At 46.3% G+C, this 26,131-nt stretch overlaps 1 protein-coding gene across 11 annotated transcripts in view; it reads right to left on the reverse strand.

The window, feature by feature from the left end:
• Nucleotides 1-11,296: 11,296 nt before the first annotated feature.
• The window catches only part of LOC112253465 (FERM domain-containing protein 4A-like), a 219,174-nt gene continuing 204,339 nt past the window's right edge, over nucleotides 11,297-26,131 (reverse strand). For 5 of the 11 annotated variants that reach the window (XM_042323195.1, XM_042323192.1, XM_042323189.1 and 2 more), the window contains exons 17-24: nucleotides 20,168-20,459; nucleotides 19,949-20,005; nucleotides 19,592-19,829; nucleotides 19,285-19,446; nucleotides 18,530-18,868; nucleotides 17,855-18,423; nucleotides 15,358-15,457; nucleotides 11,297-13,299 (exon numbers count right to left, since the gene is read on the reverse strand). In XM_042323195.1, the coding sequence (XP_042179129.1) occupies nucleotides 13,197-13,299; nucleotides 15,358-15,457; nucleotides 17,855-18,423; nucleotides 18,530-18,868; nucleotides 19,285-19,446; nucleotides 19,592-19,829; nucleotides 19,949-20,005; nucleotides 20,168-20,459 (1,860 nt within the window). In that variant the 3' untranslated portion in view covers nucleotides 11,297-13,196. Of the gene's footprint in view, nucleotides 13,300-14,678; nucleotides 14,751-15,357; nucleotides 15,458-17,854; nucleotides 18,424-18,529; nucleotides 18,869-19,284; nucleotides 19,447-19,591; nucleotides 19,830-19,948; nucleotides 20,006-20,167; nucleotides 20,460-26,131 lie in introns of all 11 variants that reach the window. The other 6 variants (XM_042323198.1, XM_042323193.1, XM_042323194.1 and 3 more) reach the window with 5 other exon arrangements.

The raw sequence follows: 26,131 nt of genomic DNA on the forward strand, positions 1-26,131 counted from the left end.
ACGGCTGAAGAGGAGCGCTGACCACCACCGCAGTGAGGCCCCCGTGTTCGTACCAGGGACAGGGTCTGGCTCTCGACGACTCCTACCAAAGGTGGCTCCCCTTCCTATTCAGGTGGTGCTCGGCGGTAGTCGTCACCGGCCTACTAGCTGCCACCGATCCCTTTTTCCCTTTTCTGTTGGTTTGGTCTGATTTGTTTCAGCTGTTTCTTGTTTAGACTTTTAGTTTGGCTATTTAAGTCGGTAGGCCCGCCTGCTCTTCGTGAGAGCTTGTTTATTCCGACTTTGTATGTGTGGTAGTGTGATCTTGGTTTGGTTCCTGTTTTGGACATTTGTTTTATGACGCTCAATTTCGTTATATAGACTACTTTGCCCGGTGCTGAATAAAGTGCTATTCAGAACTATCTGCCTCCTGCACCTGATTCCACACCCACTACGCCTAAGATTGTTACAATAGCAAACTAGTAGATACCCATAAACTTCCAGTCATTGCGCTAACACCAGTTAGCATTGGCTCGGAAAACTACCTCTAACTTCCTTCATACTGGACACAGAGGCAAAAAAATAGTATCCGCATGTTCATTTTGCCTTTGGGGAAGTGGATAAAATACCGAAGTATCCCTTTAAAGCGTAATGGCATGCATCTGCCATACACATAGTTTGTTGTCTAGCAGTGGTTCTGCTGTTTTGGGGATTGGTTTAGCATACCTTGCACTCTGCATGAAATTATTATTATCTTATCATTATGCATGCTCTGGCAGTGAGATACCCCGAAGGAGCCGAGTCTAACGCCAAGACTAACATATTGCATGTATTCTCATCTTTATTTAATAAATGGTTAACTGTGTTTACTCTCTGAACCTTTATTTAACCAGGAAAAGACCCTTGAGGTTAGAAACCTCTTTTGAGAGGGGGACCTCATTTAGCAGATATTCTTATCCAGAGCGACTTATAGTGCAGTTATCATTAATTGGAATGACCATTAAACAATGATGTGTTACCTGAAAAAGCTTCAGGCTCTCTCTCTTCGGTCTCCCAGATTGTTTTAGTTTTTTTCAATTGCTTTGGTGCATTGTTCACAAATGCACTTAGGTTTCTTAAAATTAAAATTTCAGAAAATGTCCATAATATATCTGCAGTAATAGTGGAATGATAGTCACAGTATTACTTACCCACCAGTGTTATGATTGGCTGTGATATTCGCCTATTGATTTCATCTATCAAAATTAGAAATCTGTTTTGACTTTATGGCTGTGTTATCTAGTGGAACTTGGGTCAAATGGCCAATGTAGAAATCGCTCTGTCATTTTCTGCTTGCTAAAATTCTACACTGTTCGCTCAATTTCAGTATGTGTGAGAAAACAGTGTAGGGAATCATTGTACCATCTAAATCGCTGTGAAATCTATTTTCAATAACATTTTTTTTGTTTGTTTTTACAGCAGTTTGAAGCTGGTGGACCAAAACCGAAAGTAAAACCCAGCTAGAACAGTGGATCTGGGCTGATTCTGGCTGAGACTCGGGGCACTCGGTTAGAGTCAGACTCGACTGACGTCATGTGTTCCCGAGTCTGGCCCGCCTTCGGCAGTATTATTTATGGCTGGTGTAACGGATGTGAAACGGCTAGCTTAGTTAGCTGTGGTGCGCGCTAAATATCGTTTCAATCGGTGACGTCACTTGCTCTGAGACCTTGAAGTAGTAGTTCCCCTTGCTCTACAAGGGCCTCGGTTTTTGTGGAGCGATGGGTAATGATGCTTCGTCGGTGACTGTTGTTGATGTGTGCAGAGGGTTCCTGGTTCGCGCCCGGGTATAGGCGAGGGGACGGTCTAAAGTTATACTGTTACACTGGGATGCAGGGATTGAGCTCGGGCCGATTCCGGTGTGAGTTATCTGGCCCAAATGTATTACTTGGGGCTCGGGACGATTGTGACTACTCTCTGGCAGATGATTACATGGGCTGCTTTATATAAATTATAACATATCCTAATTTTTCCATAAAAAGGTAGTTCAAATAGAATTGGTAGGGAAGACAAACTACATTTAGATTTCAGCTTTGGGGATTCTTATAAAATGCCGGCAAAGTCGGATGAATTCCAGTAGATGGAAACGAATCTGGGCAGTCATTCATTTTGATTCCGCAAGAGTCCGATTCAATCAGTTCTGGCCCCTGGAAGAGGACCGCTTCTGGGCCGCTTCCTCAAATCAAATCAAATCAAATCTCATTGCTACCTGGGAAGGCGCAAGTCTCCATGTTACGGGAAAAGGGATGCAGGGGAGGGGAGAGATTGGTTTTGGATGCAGCCTTGTACTGTTGCAATTCACCTAGTTTCCATATAGGCAAGAAATTCTGTGTAGCATCTTTTGAAGGCCAATGCAGACGTTTTTATATCAATATCAAATAACTTCTGGGTAACACTTAAGTACCTCACTGAAATAGTTTTCAATTAAAATAGTCAAAAATGGCTTTTAAGCAGGAAAAAAAATTCAAGTAAGAATTTTGCTATGACAGTCGGAGTGGTGAGGTGAATCAGATCAGTGCATGCCTCAGCTAACGTACTAACTAACCTTGAAATGGAGAGAAAAACCAAACCCATAACACACACACACACACACACACACACACATCTCACTCCTACAGTGGCTTGCAAAAGCATTCACTGCCCTTGTCATTTTTCTATTTTGTTGCCTTACAACCTGCAATTAAAATATCATTTTTGGGGGTTTATATCATTTAAAATCAAATCAAATTTATTTATATAGCCCTTTGTACATCAGCTGATATCTCAAAGTGCTGTACAGAAACCCAGCCTAAAACCCCAAACAGCAAGCAATGCAGGTGTAGAAGCACGGTGGCTAGGAAAAACTCCCTAGAAAGGCCAAATCCTAGGAAGATACCTAGAGAGGAACCAGGCTATGAGGGGTGGCCAGTCCTCTTCTGGCTGTGCCGGGTGGAGATTATAACAGAACATGGCCAAGATGTTCAAATGTTCATAAATGACCAGCATGGTCGAATAATAATAAGGCAGAACAGTTGAAACTGGAGCAGCAGCACGGCCAGGTGGACTGGGGACAGCAAGGAGTCATCATGTCAGGTAGTCCTGAGGCATGGTCCTAGGGCTCAGGTCCTCCGAGAGAGAGAAAGAAATAGAGAAAGAGAGAATTAGAGAGAGCACACTTAAATTCACACGGGACACCGAATAGGACAGGAGAAGTACTCCAGATATAACAAACTGACCCTAGCCCCCCGACACATAAACTACTGCAGCATAAATACTGGAGGCTGAGACAGGAGGGGTCAGGAGACACTGTGGCCCCTTCCGAGGACACCCCCGGACAGGGCCAAACAGGAAGGATATAACCCCACCCACTTTGCCAAAGCACAGCCCCCACACCACTAGAGGGATATCTTCAACCACCAACTTACCATCCTGAGACAAGGCTGAGTATAGCCCACAAAGATCTCCGCCACGGCACAACCCAAGGGGGGGGTGCCAACCCAGACAGGATGATCACATCAGTGACTCAACCCACTCAGGTGACGCACCCCTCCCAAGGACGGCATGAGAGAGCCCCAGGAAGCCAGTGACTCAGCCCCTGTAATAGGGTTAGAGGCAGAGAATCCCAGTGGAAAGAGGGGAACCGGCCAGGCAGAGACAGCAAGGGCTGTTCGTTGCTCCAGAGCCTTTCCCTTCACCTTCCCACTCCTGAGCCAGACTACACTCAATCATATGACCCACTGAAGAGATGAGTCTTCAGTAAAGACTTAAAGGTTGAGACCGAGTTTGCGTCTCTGACATGGGAAGGCAGACAGTTCCATAAAAATTGAGCTCTATAGGAGAAAGCCCTGCCTGCAGCTGTTTGCTTAGAAATTCTAGGGACAATTAGGAGGCCTGCGTCTTGTGACCGTAGCATACGTGTAGGTATGTACGGCAGGAACAAATCAGAGAGATAGGTAGGAGCAAGCCCATGTAATGCTTTGTAGGTTAGCAGTAAAACCTTTAAATCAGCCCTTGCTTTGACAGGAAGCCAGTGTAGGGAGGCTAGCACTGGAGTAATATGATCAAATCTGTTGGTTCTAGTCAGGATTCTAGCAGCCATATTTAGCACTAACTGAAGTTTATTTAGTGCTTTATCCGGGTAGCCGGAAAGTAGATTTGATTTACACAACATTTGATTTGCACAACATGCCTACTACTTTGAAGATGCAAAATATTTTTTTATTGTGAAACAAACAAAAAATAAGACAAAAAAAAACAGAAAACTGAGTGTGCATGACTATTCAACCCCCCCCAAAGTCAATACTTTGTAGAACCACATTTTGCAGCAATTACAGCTGCAGGTCTCTTGGGGTATGTCTCTATAAGCTTGGCACACCTAGCCACTGAGCGTTTTGCCCATTCTTCAAGGCAAAACTGCTCCAGCTCCTTCAAGTTGGATGGGTTCTGCTGGTGTACAGCAATCTTTAAGTCATACCACATACTCTCAACTGCATTGAGTTCTGGGCTTTGACTAGGCCATTCCAATACATTTATGATTCCCCTTAAACCACTTGAGTGTTGCTTTAGCAGTATGCTTAGGGTCATTGTCCTGCAGGAAGGTGAACCTCCGTCCCAGTCTCAAATCTCTGGAAGACTGAAACAGGTTTCCCTCAAGAATTTACCTGTATTTAGCGCCATCCATCATTCCTTCAATTCTGACCAGTTTCCCAGTCCCTGCTGATGAAAATCATCCGCATTGCATGATGCTGCCACCACCATGCTTCACTGTGGGGATGTGATTCTCGGGGTGATGAGAGGTGTTGGGTTTGTGCCAGACATAGCATTTTCCTTGATGGCCAAAAAGCTCAATTTTAGTCTCATCTGACCAGAGTACTTTCTTCCATATGTTTGGGGACTCTCCCACATGCCTTTTGGCAAACACCAAACATGTTTGCTTATTTTTTTCTTTAAGCAATTGTTTTTTTTCTGGCCAGCTCTTCCTTAAAGCCCAGTTCTGTGGTGTGTACGGCTTAAAGTGGTCCTTTGGACAGATACTCCAATCTCTGCTGTGGAGCTTTGCAGCTCCTTCAGGGATATCTTTGGTCTCTTTGTTACCTCTCTGATTAATGCCCTCCTTGTCTGGTCCGTGAGTTTTGGTGGGCAGCCCTCTCTTGGCAGTTTTGTTGTGGTGCCATATTCTTTCCATTAATTATAATGGATTTAATGGTGTTCCGTGGGATGTTCAAAGTTTATGATATTTTTTTATAACCCAACCCTGATCTGTACTTCTTCACAACTTTGCCCCTGACCTGTTTGGAGAGCTCCTTGGTCTTCATGGTGCCGCTTGTCTGGTGGTGTTGCAGACTCCGGGGCCTTTCAGAACAGGTGTATATATACTGAGATCATGTAACAGACCGTGTGACACTTAGATTGCACATAGGTGGACTTTATTTAACTAATTATGTGACTTATGAAGGTAATTGGTTGCACCAGATCTTATTTAGGGGCTTCATAGCAAAGGGGGTGAATACATATGCACACACCACTTTTCAGTTGTTGTTAAAAAAACCCAAATTGAAACCAGTGATTTTTTTCATTTCACTTCACCAATTTGGACTATTTGGTGTATGTCCATTACATGAAATCCAAATAAAAATACATTAAAAATACAGGTTGTAATGCAACAAAATAGGAAAAACGCCACTGGGGATGAATACTTTTGCAAGTCACTGTATATCCATCAGTTTATCAAAACAGAAGAGGTCATGGGCCCCAAGATGAATCAGCCCTGGGTTGGAGAGACCAGAGCAGGGTCGCATGAATGCACACACACATACACAAATCACGAGTTTGTGATGCTGTTGGAGGTTCTGGTCCATTTGTGTTAGCGGGGGATCTCCAGGTACTGCCTGTGGTCCACAAGCAAGGTCAAATATATACAGACTTTCAAACATGCACACACCATTCCTAAAGGATTCCTAAATAAAGTGAGGGAGGGGAACAAGGTTCTCACGGCATGCCGAGCTAACAGCTTCCAGCTGTCTCTTGTTTGAGAGTGCTGCTATGGGAACACCAGTGGGGAAAATAGGGATTTATTAGAGAAGAGAGGGAGTATAGCGGGGGAGGTGGGGATAAAAGGAGAGAATGGGAGAAGGGGAAGAGAAAATAGAGGGAGAGGGTGGAAGAAAAAGGACAAGGGGTAAGAGAGAGAAGGCAGAGGGAAGAGAAGGAGTGCTAAAAGCTGGAGTTTACTTCTCTGATGTGAGGGGATATTCAGTCTCCAGTTTTAAAGAGATGGGGTCCCCTAAAAATAAAGGGGTCCCTCCCCAATGCTTCACTCCGTATATGTGTGTGAGGCTGAGCACACATTAATGTAAGTGTGTGTGTGTCTCCATTGTTCCCCCACAAAGGATATGAAAGTTCTTAGTTCTCGCAAGTCTTGCTTCTAAGTCTCCATTTTACACACAGGAACAGCCAATGGGTTCTTAGTTGTAAACATTTCCTATACCACACTCCATCGGCTTCAACCACCCAAAAGACAAAGCAGGGCCACACATAGTTTACAACATCACATGGCAGCTCAAGAGGGCACAATAAAGCTAAAGCAGACACGTTAGCCATGTAAACACATCAGCAGACATGTGAAACCCCTAAAACACAATAGCAGCCGGGATCCTTCTGTTTACCTTTCCTGTGTTCTACTGTTGCCGGTAGCAACAGAAAACCATTGTCCTCTGAATGGAACAGCCCCACCTCTCCTTGCAGGACATTCCTTCAGTAGGAAGTGAATAAGGCGGTATGACATAAGGTAGAGTGTGTGTGTCTGTCTGGGACAGAGGAAGTGGGGAGTCAATATGAAAGGTCCCTCTGATAAGCCTGGCTGAGTCAGTCTCTGTGCTGACTCACACAGACAGGCTTCTCAGTGGATCTGTCTGTCAGCATGGAGACTACAGGGGTGGAAGGATCCACTGTAGTGAGTGTTCTCCTCTTCGTTCTTTTCCCATTTGAATGTGGCTTCCTCTCCTTCATTTGCAATATGGTGCGTGCCAGGCCAGCCTATTGTCTTCAGATAGGTGGTCACGCCTACGCGGATGCTCGTCCCTCAACCGACCCATCGGTCAGTGCAGGCAGAATCGTTATGCTATCGGATGAAAGACGAGTCGAGCCAGGTATTTACTTCCATTAATCCAAAGTTAACATAGCAGGATAAAGGTAAGGATGCCACTTTGGGCTACGGAGATGTGAGAGAGACACGCTGCTCCTAAAGCTTTAGAAAAACACAACAGACTTAATCTTCTTTAACTATAAAAAATGTTTTATGTTTCTATGGAGTACAGACAGTATGAGCGTAGGGGGTACAGATAGTATGCTTCTACTTCCGCATTGCTTGCTGTTTGGGGTTTTAGGCTGTGATTCTGTACAGCACTTTGTGACATTGGATGATGTAAAAAGGGCTTTATAAATACATTTGATTGATTGACTACACAGAGAAGAAGAGACAGGAGGACACCATCTTGAGAACATTCAGCAATAATTTATTTTCCTAATCTCAATAACCACCATGTCTTCTCATATGGACATTTTCATCATCAGTTGCCAACAACACCATTTAGAAAAATGTACAGTTACTATACAAATTCTTAATAGAAAAAATAATAAATTAACTGTTGAATTCTGTCTTTTTTGTGTGAATTCCACATAGTTTTTTTCCTACAACACCTTTTTGTCAGGATAACGTTGAAGAGAACAAATCAAATCATGTTACATGCTCTATGGTCTGGTGGAGTGGTGTCTTACTGAACTGGCGCCTAAAGGAACGGTTTCCATTCTGCACAACTGGTATTAAAACAATTGACAACAATGAGGAGAGTCTATATCCTATGTGACAAAGCAGTAACTGGTCATCATGTAGCACCTGAAAGGATTCTTACTATGTTAGAACTTGGAAACAAGGTTAAACAATGTTAAAAACTCCACATAGGCTTACAGTGCCCCTCCGTACAGCATGTTCAGGAAAGAGGTTGATAAAATAGTTAGTTTAATCTTCTTTAACTATAAAAATGTTTTATGTTTCTATGGAGTACAGACAGTATGGGCGTAGGGGGTACACATAGTATGGTCGAAGGGGGGGCTATAGAAGAGGGTACAACACACAGCGTCACATTGGGCTCAGAGGTCAGAGATTACCACAGGGGTTAGGAGTCAAAGGTCAAACTGGGTGTTGTCATGGATACAGAAATTATTCTCTGTTTAGGAGGAAAATGTGAGGGGAGAGGGATGGTCTTACCACATGGACTGCTCATGTTTTGGGTTTATTTGTTCATTTTTGTTTGTTTCGGGAACCACAGAGCATGCATGGTATGGTGTGAGCTAGCAGAGGTGGCTCATTCAGGGGGAATGGACAGGCTAACAAGCCTTAGCATAGCATAGCATAGCATAGCTGATGGCAGAATGCAGTTCCCCAGTGATTCTAAGATTCTAAGTAGGTGAACTACAGGAGAGGTCAAACACAGCATTTTACCAGGACACCTTGCAGTGAGGCAGGGTTGGGGGCTGTAAAACCCCTACAAACAGAAGGAATTTCAGGTCCAACTTGCTGCATGGTACAAGTTCAACTAATCTGACAGGGTAAGATTTTTGTGCAACCTTTAAACCATGTTTTATATTTGTGTTTTTTAAAGATTCAATGGAGGATATAAACCCTGTACAAAGCACAGGCAAACATGTGCTTGAGAGACCGCAATTAATTGTTTTGTTTGGGTTTTTGTACACACAATAAGGACTGTCCACATGCAGCATTACAACAATGTTAGGCAAAGGTTTCTTTTCCCCAGTACAAAACCATAAGGTGTGCTTTAAAATACTGGTTTTACAATTTGCTTACAACAAGAGTTGGTCTACGTGTCGGTCTACGTACGCAAGAGGTGTATGGAATCTATAAAGGGTATGGCTATACGTTCTCGCTGTGTCACAGCCCTGTTACCGTGGGATACGATGATGGCCTCACTTACTAAACCAATGTCAAAGTTCAGAGTTCATTGATGACATCATCTATACTGAACAAAACTATAAATGCAACATGCAACAATTTTTTTTTTTTTTACTGACTTACAGTTCATATCAGGAAATGAGCTTTTTAAATAAATGCACTAGGTCCTAATCTATTCATTTCACATGACTGGGAATACAGATGTGCATTTGTTGGTCACAGACACCTTAAAAAAAAGGTATGGGCATGGATCAGAAAACCAGTCAGTATCTGTTGTGACCAGCATTTGCCACATGCAGCGCAACACATCTCCTTTGCATAGAGTTGATCAGGCTGTTGATTGTGGCCTTTGAATGTTGTGCCACTCCTCTTCAATGGATGAACGATTATGCTGGATATTGGAGGGAACTGGAACTCTGATCCACGTTGATCCAGCACATCCCAATCATTCTCAATGGGTGACATATTTGGTGAGTAGGCAGGCCATGGAAGAACTGGAACATATTCAGCTTCCAGGAATTGTGTACAGATCTGTGCCACATTGGGCCGTTCATTGTCATGCTGAAACATGAGGTGATGGCTGTGGATGAATGGCACGACAATGGGCCTCAGGATCTCGTCACTGGATCTCTGTGCATTCAAATTACCATTGATAAAATGCAATTGTGATCGTTGTCCGTAGTTTATGCCTTCCCATACATAATCCCACCGCCCCCATGGGGCCCTCTGTTCACAATAATGAAATCAGCAAACTGCTTTCCCACAAGACGCCATACACGTGGTCTGCGGTTGTGAGGCCAGTTGGACGTGCCGCCAAATTCTCTAAAACAACGTTGGAAGTGGCTTATCGTAGAGAAATGAACATTCCTGCATTCAGCATGACAATTGAACGCTCCCTCAAAACTTGAGACATCTGTGGCATTGTGTTGTGTGACAAAATTACACATTTTAGAGTGGCCTTTTATTGTCCCCAGCACAAGGTGCACCTATGTAATGATCATGCTGTTTAATCAGCTTCTTGATATGCCACACCTGTCAGGTGGATGGATTATCTTGCCAAAGGAGAAATTCTCCCTAAAAGGGATGTAAACAAATTTGTGCACAACATTTGAGAGAAATACGCTTTTTGAGCATATGGAACATTTCTGGGATATTTTATTTCAGCTCATGAAACAAGGGACCAACACTTTACATGTTGTATTTATATTTTTGTTCAGTGTAGTAATAGAAGCACAATAATATAAACACCCTGTTTGGTTCTGGTGTGACATTATTTCTATACTATATGTGTGTCTGTTACTTTTTTGTATTAAGTCTGGATTTACTCTTACATCATGAATGTGTTGTTATGCAGATGTTCTTAATCCCCTTATATGTATCAAAAAGTCAGGAGGAGAACTAGATGAAAACTGGTTCTGTATATTATAGGCCTATAGTTTAAATATAAAACAACTAGGCAATTCAGTTAAGAACAAATTCTTATTTACAATGACGGCCTACCTCGGCCAATTGTGCACCACCACTACTCCCGATCATGGCCGGATGTGATACAGCCTGGATTCGAACCAGGGACTGTAGTGACACCTCTTGCACTGAGATGCAGTGTCTTAGACCGCCGCGCCACTCGGGAGCCCATAGTTTTCATATATTGTGTTTAACTGTGTATGTTGTGCTCTGGTATCAAAACTTAGATTGAATACTTAACTTGACATCTCTCTGATTGGTGTATAGACCTCTTCCTGCTGTTCATTTGGCTCTGGGAAGCAGGATCTCTATACAGCAGACACTTCCTCTGCTAGACTAGGAACTGGGCCCTGTGGGATTTGTAGTTATATGGTTTGTAGTTTTAGTGAGCGGCTGTTTTCAGCAGGGGCGTGACTTTGGTTTAAGAAGTTGGGGGGACATATTATTATTATTATTAATATTCCAAACAGCCTACCCGACTGCTCGAAGGCGTCCGCATGGTCCTAAAGCACACCGTTGCCTAGTTTTGTATCACATTCCAATGATAAAACTGGGGGTGACAAAAATGCAATTTCAGAATGTGTCCCCCCCGCCCCCAGTGAAAGTAGCGCCCCTGGTTTTCAGTGCTGGGTTAGAGTAAAGACATAGATGGCACCGCTGAGAAAAGAATGTGTGTGTGTGTGAATCCACACACAAGATGTGTGTGTGTGTGAATCCACACACAAGATGTGTGTGTGTGTGAATCCACACACAAGATGTGTGTGTGTGTGTGAATCCACACACAAGATGTGTGTGTGTTCTGACCGGTTGATAGATGTTAGGCAGAGAGAGTATAGCCTGAGATAATGACCTGTACAAATGAGGACTCTCTGGAGTTTACAGGTCTCAAGCTTTATCTAAATATTAACCCCCAAATATACTACACTGGTGTCTGAGACAATGACCAATCTTGGGGTTGGACAGACAGACAGACTGACAGATTGACGTGACACAGACAGACTGGTCCTTAAACATGGGTTACATCCCGTTTTTAACATAGGACTGCACAGACAGTCAGGTATATGATGTCACAACGCATGGAGAAGTGTTTAAGATCTCACCAATCTCATCATATGCACAGCTCGACTGTGAGGGAGGGGTGTGCCCTTTGCTACAACTGTGTGATTGACAGCTCCACACAGCCCTAAACATCCAATTAGCTTTCACCTCTCACCAGAAAGTCAAATGAAGGGGAGGAGCCAGATGAAATAGACCACTGAAAGCCTGCAGATATGTTTGGAAATAAACCCACAAAACTACATGTGTTCTTAATTCCAATTCAACCCAAAACTACTACACACATTGCTATAGTTTCACCCAAACTCAAGACATTAGCTATAAGCAAGAGATTCCTAGCATATTCTGGCTCTCCAGGACCCAAACCCTGAAGAAGTGTCTGTGGCCCCCAGTCGGTCCCTGTCTGTCTCTGGTCTGGCTGAGCAGGGCCCCCATTCCGTCCCTGTCTGTCTCTGGTCTGGCTTTGCAGGGCCCCCAGTCCGTCCCTGTCTGTCTCTGGTCTGGCTGTGCAGGGCCCCCTGTCCATCCCTGTCTGTCTCTGGACTGGCTGAGCAGGGCCCCCATTCTGTCCCTGTCTGTCTCTGATCTGGCTGTGCAGGGCCCCCCGTCTGTCCCTGTCTGTTTGTGGTCTGGCTGTGCAGGGCCCCCAGTTCGCCCATAATCTCCCAGTACAGCTAAGCACAGTGCCCCAGCATAGTGGCAAAACATCCAAGTCCAGGAGCTCACTGCTCAGTAGCAGTGTGGATAGTCCCAGTATCAGAGACTAGTTGATCAGTCTGGCTGGCTGTTGTACACCCCCAATCCAGATGACTGACATCCCAATAGATGTGCTCAGAACTCCCAGCAGGATCCCAGTAGAATTGACCAGTCTTTCTGTTCCTCTGAAAAATCCCAGTATGTGGGGTGTAGCTTCCAGTATGATAAACCAGTGTTCCAAGTGTGTCCATGGGACTGGTGCCATTGGTCAGTCAGGTGGATCTTTGGTTGTGGGATAGATAGTTGGGATTGGGATTATAATAGTTGGGAATGTTTGTACGTTTGTCTTTTGTCTTTCAGATAATCTAGAATTCTCCAATAATCTGCTCTGCAATTTTCCTAAAGGGTGAAAAAGTAATTGAGTCTCTCCCAAGCAATATTTTCATTTTTTTGTACAAACGATACAGAGAAATAAACAAAGACTTCAACAATGAAATTAACCTAGCAGATCCAGCGTACACACACAGGCCCAGAATTTGAGCCAAAACACATTTCATCTTGCAAGTATCCTCTGATTGGCTGGCAACACACTGGGGTCAGGGGTAGATATAAGTCAGGGCCTGAGGGCCGTGTAGTCTGGGCAGGGGGTTGTGTGTGTGTGTGTGTGTGTGCTCTTCCCCCCCCCACCTCCCCCCTTTCCCACTCCTGGTCTACCTGGGGCTCAGACTGAAGCAGGGTCAGAGATTAAAGGTCAGAGTTCACGATCATTCAGCGGTTCTGTTTGGCTGTTCCACAGCAATAGTCCTGCCCAGTTGGGCATGTCCTTCCTATAAACTCCAGCTCAACCAAACTTGATATGCACATAAAATAATAAAGGGAAATATGGATAAAGGGAGGGATGGAGGAGGGTTTCCTGTCCATGATGAGGCCAGTCTAGTCAGGGCTAGAGGAGAGGTTGGTGGAGGCAGTAAGGGTCAGTGTTGAGGGTCAGTAAGGGTCAGTAGGTGTTAGGTGGTGGTCAGACCAGGGTTCCAGGTTTGGCCTTGTCGTGTCCGTACCACTGGACATCTGCCAGCTCTGAACACAGAGGACTGCTGAGAAAACAACTATCATTGAATGACCTGCAAACAGAGAGAGAGAGAGTGAGAGAGAGTGAGAGTGAGAGAGTGAGAGAGAGAGAGTGAGAGAGAGTGAGAGTGAGAGAGCGAGAGAGAGAGAGAGAAAGAGAGCGAGAATACCATTTTTAATTATGGAAATACTGGAGGACTGATGGCTTATGCACTCTGCTTCCACAAAATCTACAAAGTTATTGTTTTCTTCCTTTAGTAAAACTGTTGGTCACTTCTTCGTCAAGGGGAAGGAAACAAGGACTGTAACGAATCATTATGATCAATGAACTTGATTGGTTTGTGTCGTTTTGGTCTCATTGCTCCGATGGTTACTGTCTTTGTCTAGATCTAAAGCTTTTGTGAAAACAATGTGTACAATCCATAAGGCCTTTCCCTCTTTTCAGGCCTCATTTCAAACTGGCCAATCACTCCTCCTATATTGCTGTCTCTATGGCAAGGCACACGTCCTGTTAGCGTACTAGTCTAAAACTACAGTAGGTGACTAGAGTGCATTTCTGTTTCTCCGCTCGCTACCCGCAGTGTCCAATCGTTCACTCCCCTTCGTGGTTTTAGAATGAATGAACTGGTATTATTTTGGATACTCCCTGTGACTACTGCTTAACAATCTTTGAGGGGGACTGAAGGAGAGCACACGCCTGGGAGAAGTCAACAGTGAGGAACGCTATTGAGTTGACTAAGTTCAAGTTCAATTAGGGCTGGTAATAGAGTACAGAGTGAGGGTTAGGATTTACTGTAGTAATGATAATAATACATTACATCTGTGAAGCGCTTTAAATTCTACAAGAATAATCTCATAAAATAGTTTTTGTTTTACGAAAGCAAATATACGTATAACCATATCATAAAAGCATCAATTAAAGTCTAGGAGGAAGGGTAGGCCAGCCGATAAAGATGAGTCTTAAGGCCTGCTTTAGAGAGCAGCCACACACAGCAGACATGCAGAGTCCAGTTACAGTCATAGAAACAGAGCAGATAGAACAGACACCATTCCCAAAGTTGCTATTAGAAAGGATTAGAAACGGGAAGAGCCTATTCAACTCAGCATTTGGTACAAAACTAAGAATATAGAAAACAGATTCTATTTCTACACCTTTGATCTAGTTCAGGTTCTGTTTCTACATATCTAGTCAAGGGGATCTATTTCTATGCCCCTAATCTATTTGAGTTTCTGTTTCTATGTCTCTGTTCTAGGTGCCAGGATTTATTCTATTGGGTGTGTTTCTATGTCCTGGAAGTCTAGGAGTGTCCAGACCGACAGTATGGGTTGTTTCTATGGTCTATGGTTCTTTATTGTTGTTCTGTAGTTATCTGGTATATTTGTTGTATTTCTAGGTCTGTGTTCTGGGAGAGTCCTGGCAGACAGACAGTACCTCTATGCGTCAGAGCTGGGCTGAGTGGGAGACTGACACACGTCTTCAGTAGGAGAGCTGTCTGCTGTACCGCTAAACCAGGAAACATAGACAAACATACAGACATACAGACATACAGACATACAGACATACAGACATACAGACAGACAGACAGACAGACAGACAGACAGACAGACAGACAGACAGACAGACAGACAGACAGACAGACAGACAGACAGACAGACAGACAGCAGAGAGGTTAGTACAGGAGGAGAGGGAGAGAGGGAGAAAGATAAAGAGGGATGGAATGAGAAGTAAAAATAGAGAAGAGTGAAAGAGAGGAAAGTTAACAAATCAGTTAGTCCTTTATGAAGACAAGACAGCCGTGTGATCAGTAGCTAGACAGAGTACCGTGCTGCAGGAGGAAAAAGGTTAGGGGTTGGTAAGGCAGAGGTTATAGAGATTGTAAGAGAAGCTTAGATGCTGAAGATGTTTTGTGAGGATGCAGATTTTGTCCTGTGAATTGCAATACAGGAGCCAAAGCCTTTAACCCAGGATTAAATGTCAAATAGGATTAGGATCCTGAGTGCCTGGTCTTTAACCCCAAACAGTTTATATACCACTCTGCAAATGATGTATTGGTGTGTGCATGTGTGTGTGTGCTGTTTGTCTGTCATGTGCGTGCATGTGTGTGTCGTACCCGCTCTGCCAGTTGAGGATGTGTTGTGGGCTGCAGGGGGGCGTGGGTGTTGCGGCCTGTTCACTAGAGGGAGTCCCACTCCTCGGGCTGTGAGGGGACGCTGATGTACAGAGAGACACACAGTTATACACACACACACACACACACATCAATAGGTGGTCAAGGGCTGTGTTATCCCAGCTATGCCCCACTGTGACTAACATGACTAACGAGCTCCATTTGGTTCAGGGATCGCTTTACACTCATTCACACACACTCTGCTAAACTTCAGCCTCTCCAATGTTCTTTCACAAACTAACTATTCTGTAAAGAATATACACTACTGTTCAAAAGTTTGTCTAGTTTGAGAAACAGATGCATCACAAGTCCTCAACTGGCAGCTTCCTTAAATAGTACCCGCAAAACACCAGTCTCAATGTCAACAGTGAAGAGGCGACTCCGGGATGCTGTCCTTCTAGGCAGAGTTGCAAAGAAAAAGCCATATCTCAAGACTGGCCAATAAAAAGAAAAGATTAAGATGGGCAAAAGAACACAGACAGCGGACAGAGGAACTCTGCCTAGAAGGCCAGAATCCCGGAATCGCCGAGACTGGTATATTGTGGGTACTATTTAATGAAGCTGCCAGTTGAGGACTTGTGAAGCATCTGTTTCTCAAACTAGACACTCTAATGTATTTGTCCTCTTGCTCAGTTCTGCACTGGGGTCTCCCACTCCTCTTTCTATTCTGGTTTGAACCAGTTTGCGCTGTTCTGTGAAGGGAGTAGTACACAGCGTTGTACGAGATCTTCAGTTTCTTGGCAATTTCTCGCATGGAATAGCCTTCATTTCTCAGAACAAGAAAAGACTGACTAGTTTCAGAAAAAAATGCTTTGTTTCTGGCCATTTTGAGTCTGTAATCAAACCCACAAATGCTGATGCTCCAGATACTCAACTAGTGTAATTTATTTTGGTGAAGCCCCAAAATTGCCCTCGCTAGAAGCATGTGTTTCAGACATAAGGAAGTGGATGGCTGCAAACTTTCTACTTTTAAACTCGGACAAAACAGAGATGCTTGTTCTAGGTCCTAAGAAACAAAGAGATCTTTTGTTGAATCTGACAATTAATCTTAATGGTTGTACAGTCGTCTCAAATAAAACTGTGAAGGACCTCGGCGTTACTCTGGACCCTGATTTCTCTTTTGAAGAACATATCAAGACTGTTTCAAGGACAGCTTTTTTCCATCTACGTAACATTGCAAAATCAGAAACTTTCTGTCCAAAAATGATGCAGAAAAATTTATCCATGCTTTTGTCACTTCTAGATTAGACTACTGCAATGCTCTACTTTCCGGCTACCTGGATAAAGCATAAAAGCATAAAACTTCCTGACTGATGTCTTGAGATTTGCTTCAATAGATCTACATCATTTTCCTATCTTATGATGCCATCTATTTTGTGAAGTGCACCTGCAGCAAAGCACCCCCACAACATGATGCTGCCAACCCCGTGATTCACGGTTGGGATGGTTTTCTTCGGCTTGCAAGCCTCTCCCTTTTTCCTCCAAACATAACGATGGTCATCATGGCCAAACAGTTCTATTTTTGTTTCATCAGACCAGAGGACATTTCTCCAAAAAGTACGATCTTTGTCCCCATGTGCAGTTGTAAACCGTAGTCTGGCTTTTTATGGTGGTTTTGGAGCAGTGGCTTCTTCCTTGCTGAGCTGCCTTTCAGGTTATGTCGATATAGGACTCGTTTTACTGTGGATATAGATACTTTTGTACCTGTTTCCTCCAGCATCTTCACAAGGTCCTTTGCTGTTGTTCTGGGATTGATTTGCACTTTTCGCAACACAGTACGTTCATCTCTAGGAGACAGAACGCGTCTCCTTCCTGAGTGGTATGACGGCTGCGTGGTCCCATAGTGTTTACACTTGCGTATTATTGTTTGTACAGGTGAACGTGGTACCTTCAGGTGTTTGGAAATTGCTCCCAAGGATGAACCAGACTTAAGGAGGTCTATGATTTTTTCCTGAGGTTTTGGCTGATTTCTTTTAATTTTCCATGATGTCAAGCAAAGAGGCACTGAGTTTGAAGGTAGGCCTTGAAATACATCCACAGGGTCACCTCCAATTGACTCAAATTATGTCAATTAGCCTATCAGAATCTTCTAAAGCCATCACATCATTTTCTGGAATTTTCCAAGCTGTTACAGTGATTAATAAGTTAAATAATCTGTCTGCAATTGTTGGGAAAATTACTTGTGTCTTGCACAAAGTAGATGTCCTAACCAACTTGCCAAAACTATAGTTTGTTTACAAGAAATGTGTGGAGTGGTTGAAAAATGAGATTTAATGACTTTAAGCTAAGTGTATGTAAACTTTCGTCTTCAACTGTGTGTGTGTGTTATATATATATCTGTCCTTTACAATGCCTGACCCAATCAAAACTAACTATCCTACCAGATTCAAGCCTAGCTTAGAACATAAACGGGTCTACGTGTGTGTGTGTTGTCACCCACCTGGTGATCCCTTGGCGAGTGTCCCCACCCTGCTCCCTCGTCCGAGTCCCAGCGTGCCTTGCAGCGAGCCGCTGTCCGACGTGTTGGAGCCGGCGTGACTCCTCTCCTTTACACTGCCCGTAGAGCGCTGGTACCAACACTTCAACTCATCTGACACCACCGCCCTCCCCCCTCCTCCCCCCTCTCGCCCCAGTGAGGGAGTCCGTACGATCTGGGAGCGGGACGGGGTGAGTCTGCTGCTCCCCTCTCCCCCTCCTCGCCCCCAGGTCTCCTTGTAGAGCCCCCCGGCTGTGTAGGAGCTGGAGGTTTTGAACTGGGCCTTGACGCTGTAGTGGCCCTCCTGGTCACTCTCCAGGCTGCGCACCACCACCGGGTTGGGGCTTCCCTCTACGTACAGGGGGTACTCTTTAATCCGGTACTGGGACGAGGGCTGGCTCTGGCTGTGGAGGTACACCCCATGCTGCCCTGACCCAGTCCCTGCCACCCCCATACCACCGCACCCTGAACCGTTCTTGGCTGCAAGGTTGGGCATGGAGCCAGAGTTAGAGGAACCAAGGTGACCTGCAGACCTGGAGAGAGAGAGGAGGTTAACATACATATTAAACATAGAAACAAATCCTCTGCTAAAGAAGCCTAAAGTCAGTCTCTGGACACACCCACCTCTGCTGTACTAACCTGTGCCTCTGTCTCTGTCTCTGCCTGGCTTTGGAAGGGGAGTCCTCTCCTAGGGTGGAGTAGTTTGGGTTGGAGCCTGGAGCTACCCCAGGGTAGTAGTGTTCTGAGCTGCTCTGGGAGGTACAGGACGAACAGTCGTCCAACGGGTCAGAGCCATTGGAGTTGCGAGTCCCCGGGGCCAGGAAGATGTCTGGGCTGCCGGGGGCTCCCAGGGTGTGTGTGTGAGTGTGTGTGTCGGGGTCGGAGGCCAGCAGCTTGCCCTGAGATTCCAGGCTGGAGCTGCGGTTCCTAAAGTGCTGAACCAGACTGTGAAGATGGGTGGGACTGATGTCCACAGACCTGGTGGAGGGGGAGAGATGCAGAGAGTGAGGGGGAGAGATGCAGAGAGTGAGGGGGAGAGATGCAGAGAGTGAGGGGGAGAGATGCAGAGAGTGAGGGCGAGAGATGGAGAGAGTGAGGGGGAGAGATGCAGAGAGTGAGGGGGAGAGATGCAGAGAGTGAGGGGGAGAGATGGAGAGAGTGAGGGGGAGAGATGCAGAGAGTGAGGGGAGAGATGCAGAGAGTGAGGGGAGAGATGCAGAGGGGGAGAGATGCAGAGAGTGAGGGGGAGAGATGCAGAGAGTGAGGTGCGAGTGATGGAGAGAGGAAGGGAAAGATGGAGAGAGAGGTTACAGTATGGTTGTGACTTTGACCTAGTGAGGTGACCATAGCCCTGTACTTTTCTGAAGGTTATTTTGAGGTTATCTGTTGGTTACCTGGTGGAGTGTACGTAGTGAGGGGTCCTGGTCCTCAGGTCGGGGGTGGAGGGCATGCTGGACTGGGAGCTCCAGTGAGGAACACTCCTGATGGGGCTACTCTGCAGAGAGTTACTGCCTCCTGCCTCCGCACAACTACCAGAGCCGGGTACCCGCCTGTGACTGGACAGGGAGAGACAGAGCCCTTAGAAAACCTTAACATTACTGTTGCTATCTTCTAATCATTATACTAACATTCAACCAACTATCACATGCCCCACAAGCCCAGTATAGATGTATCGTCTTGGCAACAGAGTTGACCTCTCACTTGGAGTGTGAAGAGCGTTTCTTGACCCTCTCATAGGGTTCGTCCAGCGAGGACTCGCTCCACATCTTGGGTTTGATGGGGGACTTGTCGTATTCGGAGCGGGCGTAGTGCAGGTGGCTGAGGCCATCTAGAGACTGGGGGGGAGGGGGCCGGCTGTGGGAGGGAGGCCGGGGAGGGAGGCCCTTATGGGGAGATGCTGCCGGAGAGAAGGTGGGGGTCCCTGTCATCTGGGGGTCATCTGATAGAGGAGATAGATAGGGGTCGGTTAGATTGATGGATCACTGATTAGTCCCATTTAGAAAGACGCTGATGAACTTTTACATGTATTTTAGTGCCAAAAGAGAGAGAGAGACATACCGTCGTCTAGGACCAGAGCGTCAGACAGAGAGCTGTCCTCTGAGCCCATGTTGGCCTCTGTGGGAGAGAAGAACAGAGGAAAACACTTTCACTATGGCATTAGTTAAGGTGAAGTAGGTGTGTTTCAATTCATGTTCATGAGCACTTCTTGCCATGTGTGTGTATGTGAGTGTGTGTTTGTGAATGTGAATTTGTGATTGTGTGTGTGCCTGGTCTCACCCTCTTTATTACGCGATGTGGTTCTTATAAGCGATTCTCTCAGCATGTGTGTAGTCTCACCCTCTATGATAAGCGAAGCGCGTTGCGTGGGTTTCTTCCCAGAGCGGACACGGTGTTCGTTGATGGCGTTTTCTATCTCCTGGAGTTTCTTCAGCGCGTTCAGGTACGACGTCTTCCTCTGTTTTTTCAGCTTCTTACTGCTCACGTGCGGATCGCTGGCCAGACGCCTCGCAGCCTCTGTGATCTGGGATTGGATGGCAAACTCCCTCTCTAGACGCTCTAGCTCCTCCTCCTGGTGAGAGAGAGAGACACACACAAGGGTTAGGAAGTGTGACACATGCACACACAAACAAACACACTCACACAGTGAGTGTGATGACACACACTCAGACACACACTCAGACACACACACTCAGACACACATACTCAGACACACATACTCAGAAATGAGTCACTCACATCCACCAGTAACTTAAAGCATGTTCCCAGGCCAGTACAAACACAATGAGGAAACCATCTATCTTCCTTCCTCCCCCACACTTTCCCAGCCCTGCCTTGCCTCCCATGAGAATCCCTAAAACACCCCCAACTCTCCCTAACTCTCCCACTCACCTCCATACCTCGCCCAGCCTTGGCTAGCTTCCTTAGACCCCAGTTCTCCCAAAAATCACCCACCCACCGCCCTCCTCCTCACTATCTCCTATGAGACCCCATGGTCGCCCCCCCCTAAGTACCCCTACCCATAACACACAGCCCCTACCCATAACACAAAGCCCCCTACCCATAACACACAGCCCCCCATACCCATAACACACAGCCCCCCATACCCATAACACACAGCCCCTACCCATAACACACAGCCCCCCCATACCCATAACACACAGCCCCTACCCATAACAAACAGCCCCCCCTACCCATAACACACAGCCCCTACCCATAACACACAGCCCCCTACCCATAACACACAGCCCCTACCCATAACACACAGCCCCCCCTACCCATAACACACAGCCCCTTACCCATAACACACAGCCCCTTACCCATAACACACAGCCCCTTACCCATAACACACAGCCCACTACCCATAACACACAGCCCCTACCCATAACAAACCAGCCCCCTAACCATAACATTCAGCCCCTAACCATAACACACAGCCCCTTACCCATAACACACATCCCCTACCCATAACAAACCAGCCCCCTAACCCATAACACACAGCCCCTAACCATAACACACAGCCCCCTACCCATAACACACAGCCCCTTACCCATAACAAACCAGCCCCCTAACCATAACATTCAGCCCCTACCATAACACACAGCCCCTTACCCATAACACACAGCCCCCATAACACACCGCCCCTACCCATAACAAACCAGCCCCTACCCATAACACACAGCCCCTTACCCATAACAAACCAGCCCCCATACCCATAACACACAGCCCCTTACCCATAACACACAGCCCCTTACCCATAACAAACCAGCCCCTACCCATAACACACAGCCCCTTACCCATAACAAACCAGCCCCTTACCCATTACACACAGCCACTTACCCATAACACACAGCCCCTACCCATAACACACAGCCCACTACCCTTAACACACAGCCCCTACCCATAACAAACCAGCCCCCTAACCATAACATTCAGCCCCTAACCATAACACACAGCCCCTTACCCATAACACACATCCCCCCCTACCCATAACACACAGCCCCCCCCTACCCATAACACACCGCCCCTACCCATAACACACCGCCCCTACCCATAACACACCACCCCTTACCCATAACACACCGCCCCTTACCCATAACACACAGCCCCCCTACCCATAACACACAGCCCCACACCCATAACACACAGCCCCTTACCCATAACACACACAGCCCCTTACCCATAACACACAGCCCCCTACCCATAACACACAGCCCCTACCCATAACACACCGCCCCTTACCCATAACACACCGCCCTACCCATAACACACCCACCCCCCCTTACCCATAACACACAGCCCACTACCCATAACACACAGCCCCTTACCCATAACAAACCAGCCCCTACCCATAACACACCCCACCCCGCCCTTACCCATAACACACCGCCCCCTTACCCATAACACACCACCCCACACAGCCCCTACCCATAACACACAGCCCCTACCCATAACACACCACCCCCTACCCATAACACACAGCCCCTACCCATAACACACAGCCCCTTACCCATAACACACCCATAACACACAGCCCCTTACCCATAACACACACACCCATAACCACAGCCCCTACCCATAACACAACCAGCCCCTTACCCATAACACACAGCCCCCTACCCATAACACACAGCCCCTACCCATAACACACAGCCCCTTACCCATAACAAACCAGCCCCTACCCATAACACACAGCCCCTTACCCATAACACACAGCCCCTACCCATACCCATAACACACAGCCCCCTTACCCATAACACACAGCCCCTTACCCATAACACACAGCCCCTAACCATACCCATAACACACAGCCCCTACCCATAACACACAGCCCCCCATACCCATAACATTACACAGCCCCTAACCATACCCATAACACACAGCCCCTACCCATAACAAACCAGCCCCCTACCCATAACACACAGCCCCTACCCATACCCATAACACACAGCCCCTACCCATAACACACAGCCCCCTACCCATAACACACAGCCCCCCCATAACCATAACACACAGCCCACTACCCATAACACACAGCCCCTTACCCATAACACACAGCCCCTTACCCATAACACACAGCCCCCTACCCATAACACACAGCCCCCTACCCATAACACACAGCCCCTTACCCATAACACACAGCCCCCCATAACCATAACACACAGCCCCCATAACACACAGCCCCTACCCATAACACACAGCCCCCTACCCATAACACACAGCCCCTACCCATAACACACAGCCCCCTACCCATAACACACAGCCCCTACCCATAACACACAGCCCCTACCCATAACCCATAACACACAGCCCCTACCCATAACACACAGCCCCTACCCATAACACACAGCCCCCTTACCCATAACACACAGCCCCTACCCATAACACACAGCCCCTTACCCATAACACACAGCCCCCTACCCATAACACACAGCCACTTACCCATAACACACAGCCCCTTACCCATAACACACAGCCCACTACCCACAGCCCCTACCCATAACACACAGCCCCCTACCCATAACACACAGCCCCTTACCCATAACACACAGCCCCTTACCCATAACACACAGCCCCTTACCCATAACACACAGCCCCACAGCCCTTACCCATAACACACAGCCCCCCCCCTACCCATACCCATAACACACAGCCCCCTACCCATAACACACAGCCCCTACCCATAACACACAGCCCCCTAACCCATAACACACAGCCCCTAACCCATAACACACATCCCCTTACCCATAACACACAGCCCCTTACCCATAACACACAGCCCCTACCCATAACACACACCCATAACACACAGCCCCTAACACACAGCCCCTACCCATAACAAAGCCCCTACCCCACACAGCCCCTACCCATAACACACAGCCCCTTACCCATAACACACAGCCCCTTACCCATAACACACAGCCCCCCATACCCATAACACACAGCCCCTTACCCATAACACACAGCCCCTACTAACACACAGCCCCTACCCATAACACACAGCCCACTACCCATAACACACAGCCCCTACCCATAACAAACCAGCCCCTAACCATAACATTCAGCCCCCCTAACCATAACACACAGCCCCTTACCCATAACACACAGCCCCTACCCATAACACACATCCCCCTACCCATAACACACATCCCCCTACCCATAACACACAGCCCCTACCCATAACACACAGCCCCTACCCATAACACACAGCCCCTAACCCATAACACACAGGCCCTTACCCATAACACACAGCCCCTTACCCATAACACACAGCCCCCCATAACCATTACATTCAGCCCCCTAACCATAACACTCAGCCCCCTAACCATAACACACAGCCGCCTAACCATTACATTCAGCCCCTTAACCATAACATTCAGCCCCTAACCATAACACACAGCCCCCCAACCATTACATTCAGCCCCTAACCATAACACACAGCCCCCTACCCATAACACACAGCCCCCATACCCATAACACACAGCAGCCCCTACCCATAACACACAGCACACAGCCCCTACCCATAACACACAGCCCCTACCCATAACACACATCCCCCTACCATAACACACAGCCCCCTACCCATAACACACAGCCCTCTACCCATAACACACAGCCCCTACCCATAACACACAGCCCCTTACCCATAACACACAGCCCCCCCTACCCATAACAAACCAGCCCCCTACCCATAACACACATCCCCCTACCCATAACACACATCCCCCTACCCATAACACACATCCCCTTACCCATAACACACAGCCCCTAACCATAACACACATCCCCCTACCCATAACACACATCCCAGTACCATAACACACATCCCCTACCATAACACACATCCCCCCATACCATAACACACATCCCCCTACCATAACACACATCCCTGTGTATGTGTGGTCCATGTGTGGGTGACCTTATGTCCAGGGAAGGGGTTCAGAAAAACACAACAGAACAATATGATCACAGCTCCCAAAGATAAAGAGGTAAATACACTAGGCTTGTTTAACACACACAGGTCAACAAGACTACCTCAGCCTGGAGGAATCCCTTTCACTAAACAATCTCTACATCCCCCCTGCCAGAATAACCTCTATGTGTGTGTGTTCTGAGGTAACAAGGTTTGACTAGTGTAAAACCTGAGACATCTTCCTGCTAGCCTCGCGGTTTCATAATGCTGTGACCCTGGATTCGTTTCAATGCATACAATCCAAGACACACGTATGCACACACACACACACACACACACACACTTTCTTTTTCTCCCACTATCACCACTTCCTGTGTTACGGAGCAGACAAGCTATTTTTAGTCAGCCCTGAAGCAGTGGAAAATCTACTGAGGCACAAAATAGAAGAACAGACAGACAGATTCAGCAATAGAAGAACAGACAGACAGATTCAGCAATAGAAGAACAGACAGACAGATTCAGCAATAGAAGAACAGACAGACAGATTCAGCAATAGAAGAACAGACAGACAGATTCAGCAATAGAAGAACAGACAGACAGATTCAGCAATAGAAGAACAGACAGACAGATTCAGCAATAGAAGAACAGACAGACAGATTCAGCAATAGAAGAACAGACAGACAGATTCAGCAATAGAAGAACAGACAGACAGATTCAGCAATAGAAGAACAGACAGATTCAGCAATTTCAGCAATAGAAGAACAGACAGACAGATTCAGCAATAGAAGAACAGACAGACAGATTCAGCAATAGAAGAACAGACAGACAGATTCAGCAATAGAAGAACAGACAGACAGATTCAGCAATAGAAGAACAGACAGACAGATTCAGCAATAGAAGAACAGACAGACAGATTCAGCAATAGAAGAACAGACAGACAGATTCAGCAATAGAAGAAGAGAAGAAGAGAGAGAAAGAGGGATTGAGGATGACTTCAAACCAACTTCAAAGCAGATCCCAAACTTTTCAAAGTGCTGGCTTGGCCACTGCCCCAGTTACTCTTCTGTTTCAACCAATGATTTAAGATCAATTCTCCATCCCCAAGTCTAACCATATAGATGAAGATAAACCATATAGATAAAGATGCACTATGCAGATATCCATTTCCTGGTTGCTAAAATTCTAATAGTAATTTCAGTTTATGTTTCAAAACATACAAGTATATAGTGTAGAGAATTACTGTACCTTCTAAACCACTGTGAAATATATTTTCCATAAATATATGAAGCTGGTGTACAAAACGAAAAGTAAAAACTTAAGAACGGGAAGCA

Source organism: Oncorhynchus tshawytscha, linkage group LG06 (assembly GCF_018296145.1).
Source record: "Oncorhynchus tshawytscha isolate Ot180627B linkage group LG06, Otsh_v2.0, whole genome shotgun sequence".
NCBI lineage: Eukaryota > Metazoa > Chordata > Actinopteri > Salmoniformes > Salmonidae > Oncorhynchus > Oncorhynchus tshawytscha.